Source organism: Budorcas taxicolor, chromosome 16, assembly GCF_023091745.1.
Source record: "Budorcas taxicolor isolate Tak-1 chromosome 16, Takin1.1, whole genome shotgun sequence".
Taxonomy (NCBI): domain Eukaryota; kingdom Metazoa; phylum Chordata; class Mammalia; order Artiodactyla; family Bovidae; genus Budorcas; species Budorcas taxicolor.
Genome location: NC_068925.1, coordinates 68390063 through 68413461, shown reverse-complemented (window position 1 = coordinate 68413461; position 23399 = coordinate 68390063). Strand labels below are relative to the sequence as shown.

Here is a 23399-nt window from a genome sequence, read left to right as displayed (position 1 = left end):
TATACCTTTGATAACCTGAGAAAGCTCATGATTTATGACAATCCTTGCTCATTCAAAGAGGTATGGAGAGGTTTCCTACCTCTCAATTGGAACTCAATCAGTATTTTGGAACTGAGTGTACAAAGTACGAACTTACCCAATAAGCTGTTGCCCCATCTTGTAGAAATTTCTCTTATGATTCTACTACTAAGATACTCAGACAGCCCTGACAGTTCAAATTTTCAATGTCCTGATCAATATGTAGTTCAGGTCAACAGAACTAAATCTATGAAAACAAACCATTATTTTGAACATTTTAAAAAACAGACAATAACAATTTGTTATATGCAACTTACATCTAGACGCATAACTTTATTCTTGGAAGCCTGAGCCACCTATAATTTATAGAAGCAAGGCTAAACAAGGCAGCTGGTGATTTCATTTTAGTCAGAAACAGATCTAACAGGAATCTGGCAGCAGATCTGGCTGCTGTTGTCTTAAATGCAGATGGCTTGTTTGCATCTTTATGATTCATAATTGTTGGTCACTGTTCTCTGGATGATCAGGAAGCTCTCTGTGCCTCAACCTAATCACTGAAGTAGTGAAAGGAGATACCCGCAGCAAGGGCTGCAACTGCAAATGCTGCAATCAAACCTAAAAGTGAAACAAACACAAAACAAATGGAAATGGAATGAGCAAAAGAAAGGTTGAACTGCTCCTAGGCTTTGAAATGCAGGTAACTGATGGACTAAACAACAATAACAATACACAAACACAAATACATATGCATACACATATACAGACACTGAAAGCCAGCAAAATCTTAGAGGAAAATATAGCAATAGTTGAAAATATATTTTACAAAGGTTGGACTGGTAATCTACTTCTGATCCCTTAAAATAAAAGTGTCTTTTCTTTTTTTTAAAAAGTATCTCTTCTTATATACAAGTGCACTCATACACATCTAAGAGACAATCTAAGAGACAAACTAACGTATACTTTAAAAGGCTTCTAAAATATTTATATTGACATTTCAGCCATGCCATCTCATGCAACTTAGCTTAAACCAAAGAGACATCACAATGCAAAGTCATTTATATAGCTATCAAAAACCACAGAAACTAAAATCTAAAAATCATTAAGCTTATGTTCGCAACTTTTATTTTTAATTTTTTCCCTGAGCATTTTAAGTTAAAAAAACAAACACAAAACTGACCATAGTAGTCTAGACACACACAAACACAGGTGCAAAAAATTTAGGTAATGAAGTTCACCTAGTGAGTTAAGTGACATGAAAAAAAACTGAAGTTTCTGGCTTCTAACTCTCAGTCAGCCGAAAGTCTTAACTAAGCAACAGGTCACATGTTCTTTTATCAGTAAGTCTGAAAAATGGTAAAGTGACCACCACACTTCTTGGAAACTTTAAAATTAAAGTGCATTAGAATTTTCAGATTTGAATTTGACTCTTTTCATAGAATATCTATCAAAATCTTTCATAATAGCAATCCTGGGAACATAAATTTGGAAAACATTGGCACTACTATAGTTGATCCCCAAAACTCAACATAATTTTCTTCTAAAAACACCAAAACATTTAATAGGAAGTGTCATTTTTGAGAGCACTTGGGACAATGCTTTTTTTATAAATCTTTCTGCCACTTTCCACAGTATTTAGTACTAGCTTAATCTAGCTCTTTTAAGAAAACAAAATGAAAATAATTTTAAAGTAACAAAAAAATGCAAGTCCAAAATATCATCTTTTCAATTTTATAGAAGAAATATAATACCTATGTTTTGCTGAATTTTCAACACTATTGTAGTTTTAATTGGCTGTTTTGGTTGTTCATCATCTGTGTTGTCCAATGAAGCTTCAGTATCCATAGAGGAACTTATACAGGCTGTAAGAAGATAATAATAATAAATACTAAGTAAGATGGGAATAATTACTATTTAAAAATAACCTTCAAAGAACACTATAAAAAACACACAATGAGCTCCGTTTTCCTTCAACTTGACTTTTTTTAAAAATTTATTTTTTTCACTTGACTTTAAAATAACAATTTGCTCTTTATTAAGTGTAGGTGAACTAAATTTCATGGACTATATGTCAGACTGATATACTTTTTAAAATACTCTATATACTTTCATAACTGATTGATATCAAAAAGCCATAGAGCTAGTTCTAAATGATGTCCACAAATTATAATCTGATTACCATACGATAGTAGAGATAAACTGATACTAAAAATCAAACTACACAGACAGGGTAACCTTCTCTCTTAACTAGGATTAATTTATAATATACTTATTGATGGTTCTGGATTAATTATTCTAAGCAATCATATATTAATACAAAAGCAAGGACTGGCAAACTAACCCATGGGCCAAACTACAGTCCATGGGACAGACCTTACATACCTAAAATATTTACAGAAACAGTTAGATCACCTGAAATTTGTAATATATAAGCAAAATGTGATCATAAATTTGACCTTAAAACAACTCAATGTTAAGCAAAGTACGTACATTATCTCATTTACAGCTGAAAAATAAAATCTGGGACACTAAGTGAATATTTGAGCATCATAAGCAACAGAATGAGGATTCAAGTATAAGTTTTCTTGCTACTTCATTATGCTGACAATAATTTGTGAGGGCTAGCCTAGCTGAATTTATTTAAAACTGACTAAAAAGTTTTTGAATTGAAAACATTCTTAGGGATCACACAGACAAGTGGTTTTCTTTTTCAAACTAGTGCTAAAAAATCAGACAGGAAATCCCAGTATGTGAAACAGATGAAAACAGAATTACTCTGGTTGAAGCATGGGTGGATCCCGGAGCCATTCTCCCTACTTTGCCTCAAGAGGGGATAGCAGGGAGCTGTTCTAGAGAAAGCAATTGCAGTTGATCCTTAAACAACACGGGTCTGAACTGCATGGATCCATTTAATTACACGTGACTTTTTTTTCACTAAATATATATTATATGATCCATGGTCAGTTGAATCCATGGATGCAGCACTGCCCGTGTGTGCTAAGTCGCTTCAGACATGTCTGACTCTTTGTGACCTCATGAACCACAGCCCACCAGGTTCCTCTGTCCATGGGATTTTCCAGGTACGAACACTGGAGTGGGTTGCCGTGCCCTTCTCCAGGGGATCTTCCCAACCTAGGTATCAAACCCACATCTCTTAAGTCTGCCTGCTCTGGCAAGTGGGTTCTTTACCATTAGCGCCACCTGGGAAGCCCACGGTACTGCCCATACTGTGAAGCTATATGCGATTTTTGACTGTGGGAGGGTCAGTGCCCTTAAATCCCCATGTGGTTCAAGGATCAACTGTACTTCATATTGATCTCTATTAATATTTACAAAGATTAGAGAATAGCAGAGTGAGAAACAGTAAATACTGTTTAAATTCAAAGTAAAATATCTTATTGCTTGGGATTGAAATATCTTTCATAGACATTTTTGTATCCCAATATACTGTGCACTTATATGCAGAGTACATGATGAGAAACGCTGGACTGGAAGAAGCACAAGCTGGAATCAAGATTGCCGGGAGAAATATCAACAACCTCAGATATGCAGATGACACCACCCTTATGGCAGAAAGTGAAGAGGAGCTAAAGAGCCTCTTGATGAAAGTGAAAGAGGAGAGTGAAAAGGTTGGCTTAAAGCTCAACATTCAGAAAACTAAGATCATGGCATCTGGTCCCATGACTTCATGGCAAATAGATGGGGAAACAGTGGAAACAGTGGCTGACTTTATTTTTCTGAGCTCCCAAATCACTGCAGATGGTGACTGCAGCCATGAAATTAAAAGACGCTTACTCCTTGGAAGGAAAGTTATGACCAACCTAGACAGCATATTCAAAAGCAGAGACATTACTTTGCCAACAAAGGTCCGTCTAGTCAAGGTTATGGTTTTTCCAGTGGTCATGTATGGATATGAGAGGTGGACTATAAAGAAAGCTGAGTGCAGAAGAATTGATGCTTTTGAACTGTGGTGTTGGAGAGGACTCTTGAGAGTCCCTTGGACTGCAAGGAGATCCAACCAATCCATCCTAAAGGAGATCAGTCCTGGGTGTTCATTGGAAGGACTGACGCTGAAGCTGAAACTCCAATACTCTGGCTACCTGATTGTGAAAAGCTGACTCATTTGAAAAGACCCTGATGCTGGGAAAGACTGAGGGCAGGAGGAGGAGGGGATGACAGAAGATGAGATGGTGGGATGGCATCACCAACTCAATGGACATGGGTTTGGGTGGACTCTGGGAGTTGGTGATGGACAGGGAGGCCTGGCATCCTGCGGTTCACAGGGTCGCAAAAAGTCGGACATGACTGAGCAACTGAACTGAACTGATACTGTGTGCACATCTATGGGGATGTTCTTACAAGGATGACACATAAAATTATTGAAATAATTATCTATGATACCAAAATGAATTTTTAAAATTGCTTGCTTCTCATCAATTTCTCATGAAGAAAAGTTTGTCAGGTTGAGATATAATCCTCAGTAGCCACACCTCATTAGAATCAAGGGCACAACCACTCTTTTTTTTCCTCTTTGAGCATATGACTAAAGTACTTTAAAAATGAACACAAAACATTTTTCTGTTTTGTTCTACTCCCATATCAGATCAGTCACAAAGACCAACAAATTGTTCTTACGAACTTTCTCCAGAATTATTCAGTCTTCTATATTTCTATAGCTCCCAGTTATCGCCGTTAACACTTTACTTCTAGACTACATTAGCTCACCAGCTTAAAAGCTTCCCTAACTTCATCCATAGTTCTAAAAGTTGAATGCAAGTACAATTTTATTTATTTTAAAAACATACACACACCTTTGGTTTTTCTATTAGCAAATATCACTGCTTAAAGCTTTTCTTTGGGCCATTAAAATCTTTACCTCAGATACAAACACAAATAATGGATGAAGTATGAAGTGCACTTATTTAACTTATATGCTGGAGACTTTTTTTTACTTTTTTACGTCAGTATTTATAAACAGCACAAAAATGGCTTTATTTTTCATGACATTACACCTTTAAAACTGAATAGTTATATGTGAACATAATGCTCAAAGAAGTCAAATCCTTTGTATAAACAATTTATATCTCTTTAAAAAAGACATTCCAAGCTCTATTTTCATTTTAAAATCTGTCATACAAAATTATATTGATTCGATACAAATTTGAGACAGTTTTACTAAAGAAGAGCATTTTTCAAGAGTGAATAAATCCTTATCATAACAATTTGTGTCTGTTTTGGGTGTGGGCATGTAGAATTGTTTTTTAATACACGTTTATTTTATTTTTTGGACGTACTGTGCAGCATGCAGAATCTTAGTTCCCTGACCAGTGACTGAACTCATGTCCCCAGCAATGGAAGCGTGAAGTCTATCCTAACCACTGGACCACCAGGGAAGTCCCTATGAGGGCATATAGAATTTAATTAAAATCTCATGCACTGTAGTTTTACCAACACCTTAGTGTTATCTGAACTTTAAATGCAAACAACATGTGATTCAAAAGGAAATTAGATCTTAATCATTTCTTAAAACCAGATAATTTTAACTGCAGACAAATTCAAATTATTCATGGGAGAAAGCAATCTTTCTTAAGCAACTGTCAACAAAAGAGAAAATAAGGACATGATGAATACATGCTAAGTTGTAGATATATTCAATTTCATTCCGAGCTGCTGACAAGTAGGACTATTTAGAAGAAAGTTAAAATGAAACGTTAGAACTTAAACTCTTAGCTGTCATCTTTCATCTTCCAGATCCCTAACTCCTAAGTTAATAAGGTTTCATTAGCCAGTGATTTAGCCATGAAAATACATCTTCAGCATTACTTGTTTTCCTTTATTATCAATGTTTAACCAAACAACAAAAATTAATTTCACCTCTGATACCAAGAGAGAATTACCAAAGATGGGTTCCACCAGATTTTAAAGGTGTGTCTCTAAATTTTTAGCTGATACTGTAAATAAAGTACATCTGAATTATTAAGTTAATATCTACTAGGAGGTGACTAATACATTTAAGAAATTTTAAAGCCAGTTATTCTTCACCTTAAGTGAGTCATTTTGACAAATTGTTCTTCATCCCTTAAGTTATTTTAAAATACCTACTGGCAAAATATGTGTTTTAAACATAGCAACTACTTGGCAACTATATTATAGAACAGAAATAATTAAATAAGCAAATAACATCAAATATTTAGAGACTAAAGCTAGATACTTATAACAAGTTTAACAATTATAAACGTACAATCATTGATTTCAATCTCTAAATTTGAACATTTGAGCTCCACTTTTCATGATTTTCCATGGAAACCCTAATTTCAAATAATTAGGAAAATATATTCACGCTATATAGCATTAATCTCATACTTATTATTATTGACTTAATTATAATTCAGAAGGTACATTCTTTAAACATTTTATAATAATTCTAGTAAGTATCACCTTACATTTATATATCTCTTTCTGTTCAGAATATATTCTCCCTAACATTTTTAGTAAATTCTAATACCAACCCCATGAGAACCTGGGGTTCAAAGGGGACTTGTTTAAGGTTACACAGCTGTAAGTGTTCATCAAGACTGCCAGGAAAATATCAATCACCTCAGATACACAGAAGACACCAACCTTATGGGAGAAAGTGAAGAACTAAAGAGCCTCTTGATGAAAGTGGAAGAGGAGGGTGAAAAAGTTGGCTTAAAACTCAACATTCAGAAAAAAAAGATCACAGCACCTGGTCCCATCACTTCTTGGCAAATAGATAGGGAAACAATGGAAACAGTGAGAGACTTTATTTTGCTGGGTTCCAAAATCACCAAAGATGGTGACTGTAGCCATGAAATTAAAAGACACTTGCTCCTTGGAAGAAAAGCTGTGACCAACCTAAACAGCATATTAAAAAGCAGAGACATTACTTTGCCAACTAGTGAAAGCTATGGTTTTTCCAGTATGGATATGAGAGTTGGACTATAAAGAAAGCTGAGCGCCAAAGAATTGATGGTGTTGGAGAAGACTCTTGAGAGTCCCTTGGACTGCAAGGAGATCCAACTAGTCAATCCTGAAGGAAATCAGTTCTGAATATTCATTGGAAGGACTGATGCTGAAGCTGAAACTCCAATACTTTGGCCATCTGATGTTAAGAATTGACTCCTTAGAAAAGACCCTGATGCTGGGAAAGATTGAAGGTGGGAGGAGAAGGGGACAACAGAGGATGAGATGGCTGTATGGCATCACCTACTCGATGGACATGAATTTGAGCAAACTCCAGGAGTTGGTGATGGACAGGGAAGCCTGGCTTGCTGCAGTCCATGTGGTTGCAGAGAGTCAGACATGTCTGAGCGACTGAACTGAACTGAACTGAAGCTGTAACTGGCAGATCTGGACTCAGATGTGCAACTGGTAAAATTATGCATCCAATATTTTTGAACAAATAAATGAATGAATAAGTAAATGTAAAAGTGAAGATAATTCTAAACTAATAGAATGTTTATGTAAAAGCACTTAATTTTTCTATTAAAATGTTTATGTTTTTACCTTATTCCATAATTGGGAATATATTTTGCTTCTAAAACACTAAATAACTAATTCCTTCAAATTCAACAAATACCTGATAAAGCAAAAATAATACACAAATCTTATTTTTGGTCACAATACATCTGATCCAGGTGTTTAATTCCTAAACAGCTTAGAGTCATTTTTACTGTATTCATCTTTCAAAATGAACTCAAGAGTCACCTGCTCTGAAGCTTTCTCTGAATCACTTATAGGGATAGTTCCTGTGCTAAATGTTCTGATAATTCCCTGTTCATTCTCCTATTATAGAACTAACCACTAGTTAAAGCAAAACATAAAAGTAGTAATAATAAAGAATGAAAAAAACAAAAGAATTTACTAAAACTTGAAAACACTCATGTCAAACCTTTGTCACCAAAGATTACAGGTTACTGCTCACCTGTCATCAAAGTATTTTTTCTGACTGAATTATTACAACCAAATCACTGGAGACCCTAAAGTCCTGTCAGTAATCTTGATATTCTTGAGTTCTTTGTTACTCCTAGGACCTTACTACATGGCCTGCATAATTAATAAAGCATACAATTCTATTTCCAAGTCAGATTACAGGCTTCTTGAGGACAGGAATCTGACCTTTGATTTGTCACCTATAACACTGCCTTGAACAGAGCAAATGCCTAATAAATATCTAATAAATAGACATACTAAATGCTATAAACTAAAATTAACATTTATGGGGCAACAATTAAGTGTTACATGCTGTCACGTTTTAATGTTCTGCATCTCTTAAAACATTCTAAACTATTAAGCCATAGAGCTATGCTATTATATCCTTTTAAAATCATCATGTTCAGTGTAGCACACTACACAAACTTTAAAAACCTTCTATCTAGCTAGGCATATGCTTACAATTTTTAAAGCATACAGTAAGTATGAAAAAAGATGTGCTACAGTGTTCAAAATTGACATATTCAGTCTATGTCATTCAGTTAGTAACAGATATTTATGAGTACCTATTATGCTTTAGGCATGGAACTCAGAGCAACACTTACTCTCAAGAATCCTACAGTCTTACGTGAAAGATTAACATTGTTAAACATGCAACTGATACTCATCAATAATTATGAGTGGAAAATAACGCAAAGAAGCTGCAAAAAACTATAATTAGACATAATGGAGGAATCCAGGCAGACTGAGCTAGTATGTGAGCACGTAAAAGTATCTACACAGGTTAAAAAAATGCTGTTTAGCTCCTTGAAGACAGGATCAGTATCTTATTGATTTTTGGATCCCAAACTGCAGGACTGACAAAATCAACAATCTGTTCAGTCAACAAATATTTACTGTGGACCTATGCTATGTTAAGGCTAGATTCTCAGTAAAGTGCTAAACATGAAAGCAGTGAAAGGTGGTAAAGAAAAATTAGGTCTAGAAACAGTAATAATAAGAACAGTTAAAGACATTTGGGAGTATTTGGCTTTGAAATATTTAGAACATGACAACTGCCCTCAGTTTAAACTTAAAGCAAGACCTCAATAAAGAAGCAGTACAGCTGACATTTGAACAACATGGGTTTGACATGCACAGGTCCACTTATATGCAGATTGTTTTCAATAAATACACACTACAGTACAAGGCAATCCATGGTTGGTTGAATCTGTGAATTCAGAAGTAACTTACTCAAGTAATCAACATCAGAGGTGACCAAGAACAAAGGCAAACAAAAATCTCTGCCTTCATGATTCTAAGATCGGTTGGCAGAAATAAGAGTAGTCGCTCATTTAGAAAAACATATTTCACAAAGTAGCAAACTTTTCTACCAATCTGCCTCAAAATCTATCATTCAGAGAATATGCTATAGCTATACCTTTAAAAATATTAGTTTTCAGGGGACTGAAGCACACCTGCAGCTTTAACATCTGGTACTTAGCAATTTAGAGGTTTTTATTTTTGTTTTGCTTTAAAACAAACTTACTGTTCCACATGATTAATATGAGCCTGGAGCTGTTGAGAAAACAAGTCTGGTGATCTCCAACTAGCCTGAGGCTTTACTGACAGATTAGAAATTCATCAACTAAACACTTAACTTTATTCACAATAGAAACAAGACTCAATCACCCAACTCTTGTGGGGGGTTGGAATTAGTCAAGCAACAGAAAAATGCTATGAAATTTATACTACGATATCAGAGATTTCAAGACTGATTTAAAAAATGGCTACATACTACACATTTATGGATATCTGCAAGTAATATTTTTATCACATATTTTTTTAAATGTTTTGGGAAGACTGTATATACTTATACATTTATTTATAGACATGTTTTCATATTCTGCTCTCACTAGAAACAAAAACAGAGCAAGCAGAGCAAAACAAAACAAAACAAAGACTTCTAAAATGCAAGATCAAATGTGAAAGTGATGGTTAGAGACAGAGAATGTGTTACACAATTACTCAGTATGGCACGTCTATGCTCTGTAAAAATAATCTTGATCTAAATTTTGGACCTGCCCATTTTAGCCTGGCATCCCAATTATACGGAGGGGACAGGAAAATAAGAGCAAATAGTCTGAAGACATTAAAAAAAAAAAAAAAATTTGTGACCAGATGCTTAACCAAATAATTAAAGATAATGGATTCTGAGAAAACTTCACTTAGAATAAAAGAAATCCCTTAAATCTATACATTTCTACTTATTTAAGACTGAACATTTCTACCTATTTAAGTCTAGGCTTGAAAAAAAATCTAATGTATCTTAAATTCTGATAACAATTTTCCAAAGAAAACCCTGATGCTTATACACTATGTAGAAATTAAACAGACACATTTTTAAATGACTCAAAAATATCAAATAGGACTAGCTTGAAAGAAATCTACAGACATGATGCTTAACCTAGATGTCCCATAAGTAACCTTTAGTTCAGTTCAGTTCAGTCGCTCAGTCGTGTCTGACTCTTTGCGACCCCATGAATCGCAGCACGCCAGGCCTCCCTGTCTATCACCAACTCTAATCTGGTTCTTAAATAACTTCATATAATTACCTGTGTTTATTTCCTCTGCAATTTCCAAATCTTCTATTTGAATCATACGATCTAACATCTCTAAAAAATGGTCTCTTATTTCTTCAGCTGACTCATCACCAAATTTATAATCACATAACATTACAGTGGATCCCGGAATGGGGACAAAAACTCGGTGAGGGAGAATGTGGAACTCTTTTTCAGAATCTAAAAGGAGAAGAAACAATATTTAGACAGGTTTGTCACTGGTATCAGTGATAAATATAAGTATATGTAAGTATATGTCAAAATAAATAAAACCTAAAAGGTCTTTTCATTTTCTAACTGTTCTTATACAAAATTCTTACTGAATTCTTTAACTCAATATTTAAGACCTCCGCAAGGGACCTAAATGATACTCCCATAAAATATCAACTCACCACTGCCTTCAATCCGAGGATGTTGTTGATTATACATGTTTATGTTATTCACTATTCTATGAAAAAATACTCAGGAAACAATTTTGTCCCTGGTCTCAGAACTTGCTGTTTTTCTCGTTTGTTTTAACCTTATAAATACTGAAATTTCTGAACAATTTTTCCCTTCTTCATGCAAGTTTAGAGACAAACTAGTGGCTGACTTACATTAAATGTATATATCATGATAGCGTTCCTTTCCATACTAATCTCACCACTGACTTCATCTTACATGATACAGCTCCCCAATCAAGCATGTATAGGATATCAAGATATACACGTTTTCTGTACTAATCTCACCACCAACTCCATTTTGCTTTCATTTTCCCTTTGCCTCATTCTCATAATTAACACTTATTTCGTCTTTTTAACTTGCAATGCCTTTTTGTGAACAGCTTTAAATCATTTTTAGACAAAATAATATGGATGTCAGCAAATAATGAGTATTTCATTCTTCCAATAATCACATTTCCCTCAATTTCTAACATAGTCACTGATCCACATAAACACATAATTACTGTTTGGCACAACACCATGACTGAGGAAGTATCAACAAAGATAAGAGATTTTGTGTAAAGAATGACTTTCAGCAATGGATATGCGATTTAAAAAGCTTCTGATATTCGGATCAAGTAGAAAACCAGGGCTAACTTTAAGAGTAACTCACATTTCATTGTTAAGAAACAAGTGTTAGCTTTATAAGAGATGACACTGAAGAATGCCTTAAATGTCATAGAAAATGCCATGGCTTAAATTAGGTGTTCCTGCCAGATTCTGCTTAATACATTGCTTTAACATGAGAATTGGGCCAGTTTTACCCTGTGACCAGACTGCCTCCTAGCTGTAAAATTACATTACTGCAATTTGCACTGTAGTATATAAACCACCCACCCACACATTAATGTCACGACTATTATTTTGGGCCATAGTTTCTTTTAGGGGGGAGAGGGGCATAATTTCTTGAAACAGGTTAAGTTCAAAACTTTCAAAGGTGGTGCTAATGTATATGTTTAATTGGCATGCAAAATTTTAAAACTATTTAAAACTGCATTAATTCTAGGTTTGACTGAAAAAGAGACAAATATGTTTGCTTATAAAATCAAATGTTAAAGATTTGGTTGCAATACTTAAATAACTTATTAAGTATAAAAAGAAAAATATAATTTTAAAATTAAAGTTAGATTAACCATGTATTACCCAAATGAGACCAAGTTTTCTAGCTCATCTGAGGTTTAAAATGGGAGGGGAGATTTTTTTTAAAACAGCACATCTTAAAAAGTACTTAAAAAAAGAATCCTTTAGGCATATTCCCATAGCAGAGTATTTAGTTCAAAATTACTTAAATAAGTTCAAAACAGATAAAAACATTTACAGTTAAGTCAATATGATAAGAATTGAGTTTTTGCTGATTAAGTATAGAATCCTAAGTCATACTGGAGTATTACAGAAAATTTTACAGAACAGGTGATATCTAAGCTGACTCTTAACACATGAAGGAATGAGAAGTACAGTTAAGAGAGTGTAACCATGACTACAGGCAAAAAGGAAATACAAACGTTCTGAGCGGACAGGTAGTATAGATGGATGTGGAGGGAAGGATGGAAGAGGGTAAGAGATTTCATAATCGACGACCTCAGTTTTCATGTGTCATCTACTGAGTAAGTAGGCAGGATTGAATGTAGGCTGACAGAGAATGAAGAAGGTCTGGGATACTTCTTAAGGGAAAGAGAAGAGGAAGACCACAATAAGTAAAAGGACCAAGTGGAGTCCTTTGTTTTTTTTTAACTGTCATTTAAATTTTAAGTTCTTTCATCTGGATAGCCAGAATTTAAAAACTATGTTTACATTAAAGATTACAAATGTAATGTTATATGCCCTTTGCAGATTTCCTTATGCATGCAAAAAATATTCCAGTTTAGGTTAATTTCATAGTATATATTCTAGATTTTACTATATTACAAATCTTCAAGATCTTACCAGTATATAAGAAAGACAAGCTAAGTAAAATGAGAACTAAACCTAAGATCTAAAATGTAGTGTATATATATTAAACTATAAAATTTACATGTTGTGTTATTATACTTGCAATAGATTTTTTACCTTGATATCCTAAGATATACTGACATATTACTGTAATAATTATCCTGTTACTACAGTTCAAAAATGTTTATTTACACTTGATTTCTTTTAAAAATATAATCTATAAACAATTGCTATTAGAAAGAGTTAACTTTACTGACTGGACATCAGCAAAAATTTCAAAATACTAACTCACTTAATATGAAATAATACCAAAGCAGTATTATGATACCCTATTTATGAAGCATTTGTAATGGAAGGGAATATTTAACTAATATATGTGATACAGTAGATCTTTGACATTAATGGTGGGTACATCCCCATGTCCCTGAAAATCCTAAAATTCATAGTTCAGTTGTAACATATAGTGTTACTCAGCAAGTAAAGTAATGCTTAATATCATGAGAATTAGCACACACATGAAGTCAAGCAGCAAAAACAAAGCCACAGAAATAGCAGACTAAATGGGTGGCTAAGTAATCAGGCTTTACATACTTCCCAAAATAAAACTCTGATTCCAATAGCTCCATGTAAAATTCAAAATCATGTCTCAGGAAAATGATATATTATTTGTGAATGGAATGTCAGTTATTTGTGAAGTACATGAAGGATATATGTTAAATCTGGAAATTCCAGATATTATCATACTGGGAATACAAAAAAAATATAAGCAGTCCACCAAATCTGATACACAGGCTTTTAAAACTAAGAGAAGTTATTTAATACACAGGAGCTATGTTTTTTTTTCCTATAAAAATAAACACATTCCCTTAAAAAACTAATATGTATGTTTCAATTATGTACATATTTAACTGTGAACTGCAAATCCACTCACACCTGAATACAGAAAGGTAGATAAATGTGTAGCTTCAAAAGCATACTTAATATAACCTTCCTTTTGAGTAAAAATAAAAGATTTCTAGTATAAGTTAGTGAAAAAGTATAAATTGTTCATGTTTCTCAAAAGATGGAATTATATACGGTTAAGACATCAGGACCAGCCTTTTTTAAATCTAATGAAGTCTGTAGAGTAACATGGATGAAAAGTATATAAACTAGTACACACACCAAAAAAAAACTGAAAAGAATATGATCAACTGCATATATACCTATTAAAGACTCTATTATATATAATGCTGAACACTAATGCATTAATTTTTTGTTCATGAATAAGTTCTTAAAAAAACTTCACAGGTATTCATAAAAAATAATGGTTTTAAAATGTAATACAGTTTATCCATTCTGACAAAAATTCACACAGAACTTTTTTTAATCTTCCCTAAAATTATTAAATGTTGACAGATTTGCTATTACAAGGTGTTCAAAACTTTCTTTAGGTGGCAACTGAAATTTTTCATTAAATAAGAAAAGCAAATGATGACATTATTTTAATAGATGTATGCAGTAAAAAAGGTGATCTTGACATCCTAGCATATAGATTGAACACAGGCAAAAACAGTACTTAATTTTATACTCATAACTTTTTTTTCTGGAATTTCATTCAAAAGCAGATCCTCAAATAGTATTTCACAACGATCAGCAACTGTATTCAATATATCTCTTTTCATGGCCTATGGAAAAACAAAGAAAAGCGCAATGAGAAATAAGATCTATTACTTTAAATTCACATTATTTTATCATCAACCCCTCTCCCACATAATTGACTAGAGAATCCTATGGACAGAGGAGCCTGGTGGGCTATCGTCCATGGAGTCACAAAGAGCTAAACACGACTGAAGCACCTGAACATGCACCCATGTATAAACGTGTCCACTAAAATAACTAATACATCATTTCATTTTTTAAGGTCCATTTATTTAACATGCTTATCATGTTTAACAGCAAATTTACCTAAACTTCACCTATACAGTAAATTTAAACCAAATAAAAATGAATGAAATTTTGCATCTCAACGATAATGCTAGTACTCCAAATTAGAAAATGTATAACCACAACAAAAGTGCCAGTCATCATTTTTTAAACTTCTAAATTATATAGGTTATAGAACACCACCAAATAGTTCTTCCTAGGAGCATTTTTCTTGCTATTAAAAAGCTCAATTTCCCTCATAAGAAATGATTTCAAATGCACTGATATGTACAGTATTAACTGTGGAACACAATAAACCTGTATAATCATCACTTTATAAAGGATATTCTATATATCAAAAATAAGACATTCTACATATGAAAATCTTGGGATGAATCATCTGGTTTAGCTGGACTGCCCAACAGATTGGACTTTTATTAGTTAAAATCAAATTAATTATGAAACTTGAGACTGAAAAAAGATTAAAATTTTAGGATATTTTAATAATTATGTTAACATGCTTCTTTCATATACCAGTTTTCCTTTTGTACCTGCACAGCATCTTTAACCTTGGGCTTATTACTATGAATATAAGCTCTGCATTTCACAGCACCCTTAAGGTTTACAGAGCCGCTGCAGATCTGGACCATGGCTGTGGATCTGTGGTCTGAATTCAGAAGCTGAAAGACAAAATCTGTTTAAGTTCTAATAGACAATGATTATCAACTATATGAAATATTTAAACATTATATAAGTCACTGCATGAAGCAAGAAGAAATTTTTAATGACCCAGGTGTCTGAAAATATTCTTCATAAATTTTAGAAGGCCATTATATTTCTCCTTATAAATTATATGTTATTTTCTGAGTATTTTGAACATACTCTGAAATTAAATACACTACATCTAAATTTTTCTTACTAACATAACTATCTATAATACCTATATTCTTTCAATATGTTCATTAAACATATATTATTTGCAGATAACTCAGATAAGTACTAATAAGATGGAGAGATGTAAAAAGAAAACATGACCTAGTAACAGAAGGTATGTAATGCAAGATCTGCAAAAAAAATAACTGAAATACAGAGCAGGATGTGATAAATACAGAAAAATTACAAGCAACATATAAACATTCATTTATTTATACTTTCAACTTATAACTTTCATAAATCAAAAGTAATGTTACAGACTCCGCAGGTCAACTATATCTGTCACCAGAGAATGATACCAGTGATCATCACTTTCATCTCATAGACCCATTCTTTTCTAATCTAAGTAGTATTAGTTCATGCTTGGCTTTGAGCTTTTTCACAGACATTTTTAAACCTTATCATTTCAATAAGCGCTAAAACAAGGAGAGCAGTGAAACCTCAAAAGTACTACTAGAGATCTGTACAATCATACCGGAAACAAAAATCATGATTCTTAAAAAAAAAAAAGGACGTGGTACAAATATATATTCTAAGTGCACGTGAAATAAGCCATTCAACAACAGACTTCCCTGGTGGTCCAGTGGTTAAGAATTCGCTTGCCAATGCAGGGGACACAGGTTCAGTCCCTGATCCGGGAAGGGCCGACATATCACAGAGCAACTAAGCCCACCCACCCCAACGACTGAGCCCAAGCTCTAGGGCCTATTTGCCATTAACTACTGGGTCCACACGGTGTAACTACTGAAGACCTTGCACCTCGAGTCTATTCTTCAACAACAGAAGCCACCGCAGTGAGAAGCCCCTGCACTGCAGGAGTAGCCCCGGCTCGGCCCACCAGGGAAAGACCGCGCACAGCAATGAAGATCCAGAGCGGCCAAAAATAAATAAATAAATAACTTGGTTAAAAAACCACAATACAGTCAACTCTGAAGAAAAAAAGAAAATTCGTGCAACTTAACTACTGCTAACTAACCGTCTGCCGGTGACTCCAATGTAATTCAGGTAAAGGCTGATTTTTTTTTTTAAAGAATGTAAGCCTAAAAAAAATCAAGGTCTGGGTAAAAAAATCTGTCACAGGCCAAACAGTTCAGAAGGTTCCAGGTCTCCTCAAAACTGTCAAGCATTAAATGAAGTAACAGGGTGACAATGCTGGCACTCTTTGGAATAAGCCTCCTGTGATACTTGTAGAGATCACTGATAAATCAATACATGGAGTGGAGGAGGAGTAATGAGCTCCCTTCATCCACTAAACATAACTCTACTGTATAAAAGTAACGCCCCACTTTACATATTTAATATCTAATTTACAGTACATATTAGCACAGTGGCAACATATATATTATATATGTATATTATATATGTATATATTTATATATGTGTAAATCAGAACATTATTTTCCAAAATTGACTAGACTGTATATATAAAAGTCTATACACACACACATATCAAGGAGAAGACTTTTTAAAAGATAAAAGGACTTGATTCTCTCCTTTTTGGTGGAAATGTATTTGGGTTCTATAAATGTCAACCCGTCTTGGTTTCTTTGGACTTGGGAACAAACCAGCTAGCAGACTTTGAAAATCGAACCTATTCATAAGTGGAGGAATTTCTGTGATGCTGATATTATATTCTGGAAAACAAAAGATCCCTCTGGTTATGGTAACCAAGTGAAACCTCACGAAAATGGTAACATTTCGGCTTTATCTTAATGTACAGGTAGGACTTTGACAGTCTGGATAATAAGGGGAAAAATGGCACTGATAAGACAGATGACTTGGGAAATACACAGAACTTTAAAGGTATGGAAAGCACACATCTAAAATAGTTAAGTTAGAAAATAATGAAAAGGCATGCTGAGGCCACAAAAAGCCTTGAATCAGAATTCGAACTAGTACATATAGAGCAACTAAGGAATTTTACACAAGGGGAATAACACAATTAGTGTCTGCCCCTTATATACACTTAATATTAACTGAAAAAAAAAAAAAACTAATAAGTAAATGAACAGTGAATGAATGCAAATTGTGATTCCAAAAGGATAATCTGAGGTAATATACAAGACAGATCAGAAATATGAAAGATATCCCAGGAAATATACAAAGGTATTAGGATTCAGAGAATGAATCACTTTGGATAAGAATAAATGGAAAGAGAGAGACTAAGTTCCTTGTGATGAATTAGGTAAAACAATTAGATTGTAAGGCTAATGGCAATGGGACCATAAAATAAAAGATGAGCTATGCTGCCAAGAAAGAATCAACAAAAATTGATAAAGGGTGAAAAAAGTGACCTCAAATACTTACTGACTACTTATTATTTATTATATAATAAATTATCTCATGATATTACCTTCTACTCTTCTCTCTATATTCCCACTCTCCAGACATTTTTAACTGCAATTCTATAACTGAAATAATTTTAATTGAACTGTTTAATAAACAAAGAGGTCATGTAAGTATAACTAGTAAAAAGCATACAGGTAGAGGAATAAACTTAAAAAAACACTTCTAAAACGAAAAAGAAGGACGAAAACTAAAGGCTAAAAATACCTTTAAGTTCCTGAGAAGAAAAATTGAGAAATGCTTAGTGACATACGTCTGACAATTTAGTAATGTTCTATTGCTAAACACAAAGAAGGAAAAGCAGCAATGAAAGCACCCTCCTGTGACAAATGGCTTTTAAGTCTATTTTATTAAGTTAAAAAAATACAAGTTCTGGTAGCATTTCCCTGTTTCAACATTTTCAGTATAATATTGAAATGAAAAGTTTTCTAAAATCATGAATGTACTTTACACGCTATCAAGCTTCAAGGATAATTTCAAGCAGGACTAAAATCAAATGTATACATACTTTTAAGAATAATTATCCAAATTTAAATTTCTGAGAAGACATGTGTAAAGTAAAGCAACAATATAAAAATAGAAACCTTGCTAATACTGTGTGATTTTTACCAAAACTGAGATATAGATTTGCTTCAAATTAGGTACGTAACAACTCTTCGCACATCACTGCACACATCTTTTAAGTTAAGAAAATTACAACTCTGCTCACAAAACTTACCATACAAAATACTACACACACATATGTATGTATATATACATACACATATGTACATTTTTTCCCTAACTGCTAGCTACGTGATGTCAAAATTTTAATAGTCTTGAGGCAATACACTCCAATAGATTTTATTACAACAAACAACTTGGGAATAAATTCTTGGAAATAACTTTCTTTGAACGGAACATTTTTTATAGTCTCTTTTACATCTCAAAAATTTTTTGACTCTCTAATCACAAGCATAAAAAGAGAAACACAGCTTCCCTGGTGGCTCAGTGGGAAAGAATCTACCCGCCAGCACAGGAGACATAGGTTCGATCCCTGACCCTGGAAGATCCCATGTGCCACGGGGCAACTAGGCCCGTGCACCACAACTGAGTCTGCACTCTAGAGCCCAGGAGCCACAAATACTGAGCCCATGTGCACAGCTACTGAAGCCCATGTGCCCTAGAGCCTGTGCTCCACAGCAAGGAAAGCTATCGCAACGAGAAGCTCGGGCACTGCAACTAGAGAGTAGCCCCCACTTACCGCAGCTAGAGAAAGGCCCATGCAGCAACACCAAAGCCCCAGCACGGCCAAAAAATTAATACACACTTAAAAACAAAAACGATTTCATTAAGCTTATGCTAAGAAATACTGCATTTTAATTTTAGATAAGGAGTATTTTAAAATATTTACCAACTGTGTTAGCACTCTAATATCAAATGAATGATTAGCTGCTTGAGTATTTCCTCTAGAAGATTTTTTCTGAAATGACACAGAAATTAAAAAATTAGACTGTTGAGATTGGAGTGAAACATGAAAGATAATTTAGGAGCTATCCAACATACACTGAGAGGAGAAAAAAGTCTTACTATTTGTTTTATGTTAGTCTTTTCTACAGGTACATTATTTTGTGTATTCTATATTCTACAAATTTAATGTATACCCTTAAAAACCATTCATCTCCTACTTTTATTTCTCTAAAGCAAGGATTCACAAACTATGCCTATGGATCAAATCCAAACTACCTCTAGTCTTTGTAAATAAAGTTTTACTGGAACACAACCAAGATTGTTGATGTATGTATTGTCTGTGGCCACTTTCACGCTACAGCAGAAAAGCCGAATAGCTTGTAAGAGAGAACACATGGCCTACAAAGTCTAAAATATTTACTACTTGGTTTTTTACATTAAGCTCACTGAGCCCTGCTCCAAAGGGGGAAATCACCAAAGTTCCTCTTCAGACCAAAGATATTTTAGAAGACCCCCCATACACACTCTCTATAAAATGGCCAAACTTAGTATGTAAACTGTTATCAGGGCAGAACATACGACTTTAGTTTTAAGTAAGGAGATTGCCAAGTAGAAATCAGAAGAAATTTAGATGACACCCTCTCCTGCAGGTTTCAAAATTCTTATGATTTCAGAAATAATCTATCATTTTCTGAGATAATCATTTGCCCTTTAGTTTCAAAGACCTTAGAAATAAGAAGTAGATAAAAATTGTTTTCATGAAGGTAAGGCCTAAATACCTAAAGATAAGTCAGCTTTTATTTTTCCTTAAGCACAAATAATTTCATAAGATGACTTTCTCATGACTCACCTGTCCTTCTAATAGGTCACAATCTTCATCTTTAACTTGCCCATTAATCAAATAAATACCATTTTCTATCTGCTTGGCCCAGCGTGCAAGTCCATTCTTAAAAGAAACACAACATGAACATCTTTCAGATATAACGCCATCTCAGTTAAACTCCCTTGAGCCTTTTTCCCACCTAATACACTAAAATATTAATGATAAATATCCCTAAGTTTCAATAAAGTGGCATTTAAATTCAGTATCATGAACAACAAAAAAGTATATCCCCAATTTTTAGTACCTAACCCATATTAAATAATAATTTTCTAATCTTTTTCCCAAACTAACATACATATCACAGATTTAGGTGGCTTAATAACCAGTCAAATAAAATTCAGTAATTTCTGTTAAAAAAAGTAAGAAAAGAGAAAGCGCCTCAAACAAATATATACAACAGTATTAAAGAGGAAACAATAAACCAGCTCCATTTACCTCCTCAACAGGAAAAAAGACAAAAAAGCTATGAACAAAAGAATGGTACAGAATTACAAAACATAACTGGAAGATGGAAAACAAAACTAAGAGGAAGATAGTTCCCTGTGCTATACAGTAGGGCCTTGTTTTTGTCCATTCTATTTATAAAAATTTGCATCTGCTAATCCCAAACTTTCAATCTATATGCAATATCCTATGACAGATCATAATGGAAAAGAATGTGAAAAAGAGTATATATACATGTATAACTGAATCACTTTGATGTACAGTAGAAATTGTTGTTCAGTCACACAGTCGTGTCTGACTCTTTGCAACCCCATGGACTGCAGCATGCCAGGCTTCCCTGTCCCATACCATCTTCCAAAGTTTCCCCAAATTCATGTCCAGTGCATCAGTGATGCCACAGTACAAATCAACACATTGTATATCAACTATATTTCAATGAAAAAAAATTTTTTTAAAACAACTAAAGATGAACACAAAAAAGACCAAACAGTGTATTTTTTTACATAGTTATATTTTACAATGTACATGTGCTCAGTTGCTAAGTCACGTCTGACTTTGCGACCCCATAGACTGTTGCCCACCAGGCTCAGACTTTGTCCATGGGATTTCCTAGGCAAGAATACTGGAGTGGGTTGCCATTTCCTTCTCCAAGACAATGTACATATTACATGTTAATTAACATATATTTATGAAGCACTTATTATTATGCTAAATATGGTAGTATGATGACATTGTCCCGCGTCTAAATTACTAATCTGGCTAGACTAACAAATCAGTTACCTGTAACAATATTATAATTAGAATGCAATTTCAAAATTCTAAAATGAACATCATAGACAACCAGAATAAAGGCAGATCATCTATTCAGCAATCACTAAAGAAAATTCATTTTATTCTGATACCTTTGTATTTTTCTCCAGAGTATAGCTGACAGAAGTAGTAGACAGCGGGACATGAATATTAATATAAACTGTACACTCTAAGGAAAGCCATGAAGCTGATAGTCCATTTTGATACTTCCAATCTGCCGGTTTTGCAGAACTCTTTAGCAAAGGAGAAGAAAACATAAGATACGTGATTAATGTAAAACACACGGAGCAATAAAACATCATAAAATGTACAGCCTAGTAATTCATACAAGTTGTTATCCAACATATTTGGTCAAATCCCTTCATCAAAGAGCAACAGGTTAGAACTAAATAAAAACAAAGCATGCATTAAAAGTCTGGTGTTCTTCAACACATCCCAGGCAATCCTGGCAACTCCCTCCCCCAGTGAAAAGCTGGTTTAAAATTCTGGCAGGTCCACTGGTCCTGTAGTTCTCATCTGCAGCTTCACCAGAGTCAATTCTGAAGCTTCTGATGTGGCATCAATAACCACTGAGCAACTATATGAGGTGCCAGATGTTTTCCTTCTGTCCTATCCCTGCTAACAAAATACTGCAGCCACTTTTCCACTCTGTTTTTTCAACACCTTAGCAAAGGATTAGTTTGGATTCCTCTGAGTACAGACAGTTTGTTTAGGCACTGCGGGTCCCACAAGTCTAGAGACTCTTACTACAAGTCTCTCAAATATAATACTGGACCCATAAACAAGATAAGGAGAGCTTAACAAAAATATTCTAACAATAAAACAGAACAAAAATTTTGCTGGTCTGCAAAGAAATTAAGCATATTTCAAAATAAAAAACTATGGGTGCTTGTGGACATCAATAAGAGACAGCATTGAGAATTATTAAAACAAAAATTTGATTTTCATTTAAAAATAGTCTGCAACACAGAAAAGTCTTTATAAAGAGAACTTTTTCTTACCTTTGGATCATGAATATCATAAGTTCGACAAAATATTCTTTACTAATTAAGGATAGAAATAACCAAAAAAGTTTAAAAAAAAAAAAGCAATTCTTAATAATCCAAAAAAAGACCCATCCAAAAATAAAACCAAAATATACGCATCCAAATTTTTACAAAATCATACCACTTCATGGTATGACATTTAAAGATAGGTATACACACACACATATATATGCATACATGTGTTTGTGCAAGTATATATACTTTTATATATATAAATTCCTTTGACTATAATACTTTGGATACTTTATTTCCTACTGTTTATAAATCCTGCTCATCCCAATGAATAGAATGATAGCTCTTACAAAATTGTCCTCATATACACACCCTTTTTAACAAACAGGAGTGCTGTTCTGAATGGAGTCAAGCCTGGAATGTTTACTGGGTCAAATGGTCTGTACAGGAAACATTCTAGTTAAATATCAAAGGAGTTAAGAGCTCAGCTTCAGTAGGAATGACCACTTATTTGAATTTTGTCTTTGGCAGGTCCTAATTTACTTACATTGCTTCACTCCCTTGGCAAAACCGCCTCATGCTTGGGAGGTACTTGCCCTGCTAACATGTAGAGGAAAGAAGCTACTGCTGCTGCTGCTGCTAAATCGCTTCA

At 33.9% G+C, this 23399-nt stretch overlaps 1 protein-coding gene across 1 annotated transcript in view; it reads right to left on the bottom strand.

Moving 5' to 3' along the window:
• Positions 1 to 417: 417 nt before the first annotated feature.
• The window catches only part of ODR4 (odr-4 GPCR localization factor homolog), a 36931-nt gene continuing 13949 nt past the window's right edge, over positions 418 to 23399 (bottom strand). Inside the window, exons 6-15 of the mRNA XM_052654056.1 lie at positions 22751 to 22787; positions 21842 to 21982; positions 20463 to 20558; positions 19557 to 19625; positions 15436 to 15564; positions 14557 to 14646; position 13308; positions 10563 to 10748; positions 1767 to 1877; positions 418 to 633 (exon numbers count right to left, since the gene is read on the bottom strand). Of these exons, the coding sequence (XP_052510016.1) occupies positions 566 to 633; positions 1767 to 1877; positions 10563 to 10748; position 13308; positions 14557 to 14646; positions 15436 to 15564; positions 19557 to 19625; positions 20463 to 20558; positions 21842 to 21982; positions 22751 to 22787 (928 nt within the window). The 3' untranslated portion in view covers positions 418 to 565. The remainder of the gene's footprint in view (positions 634 to 1766; positions 1878 to 10562; positions 10749 to 13307; positions 13309 to 14556; positions 14647 to 15435; positions 15565 to 19556; positions 19626 to 20462; positions 20559 to 21841; positions 21983 to 22750; positions 22788 to 23399) is intronic.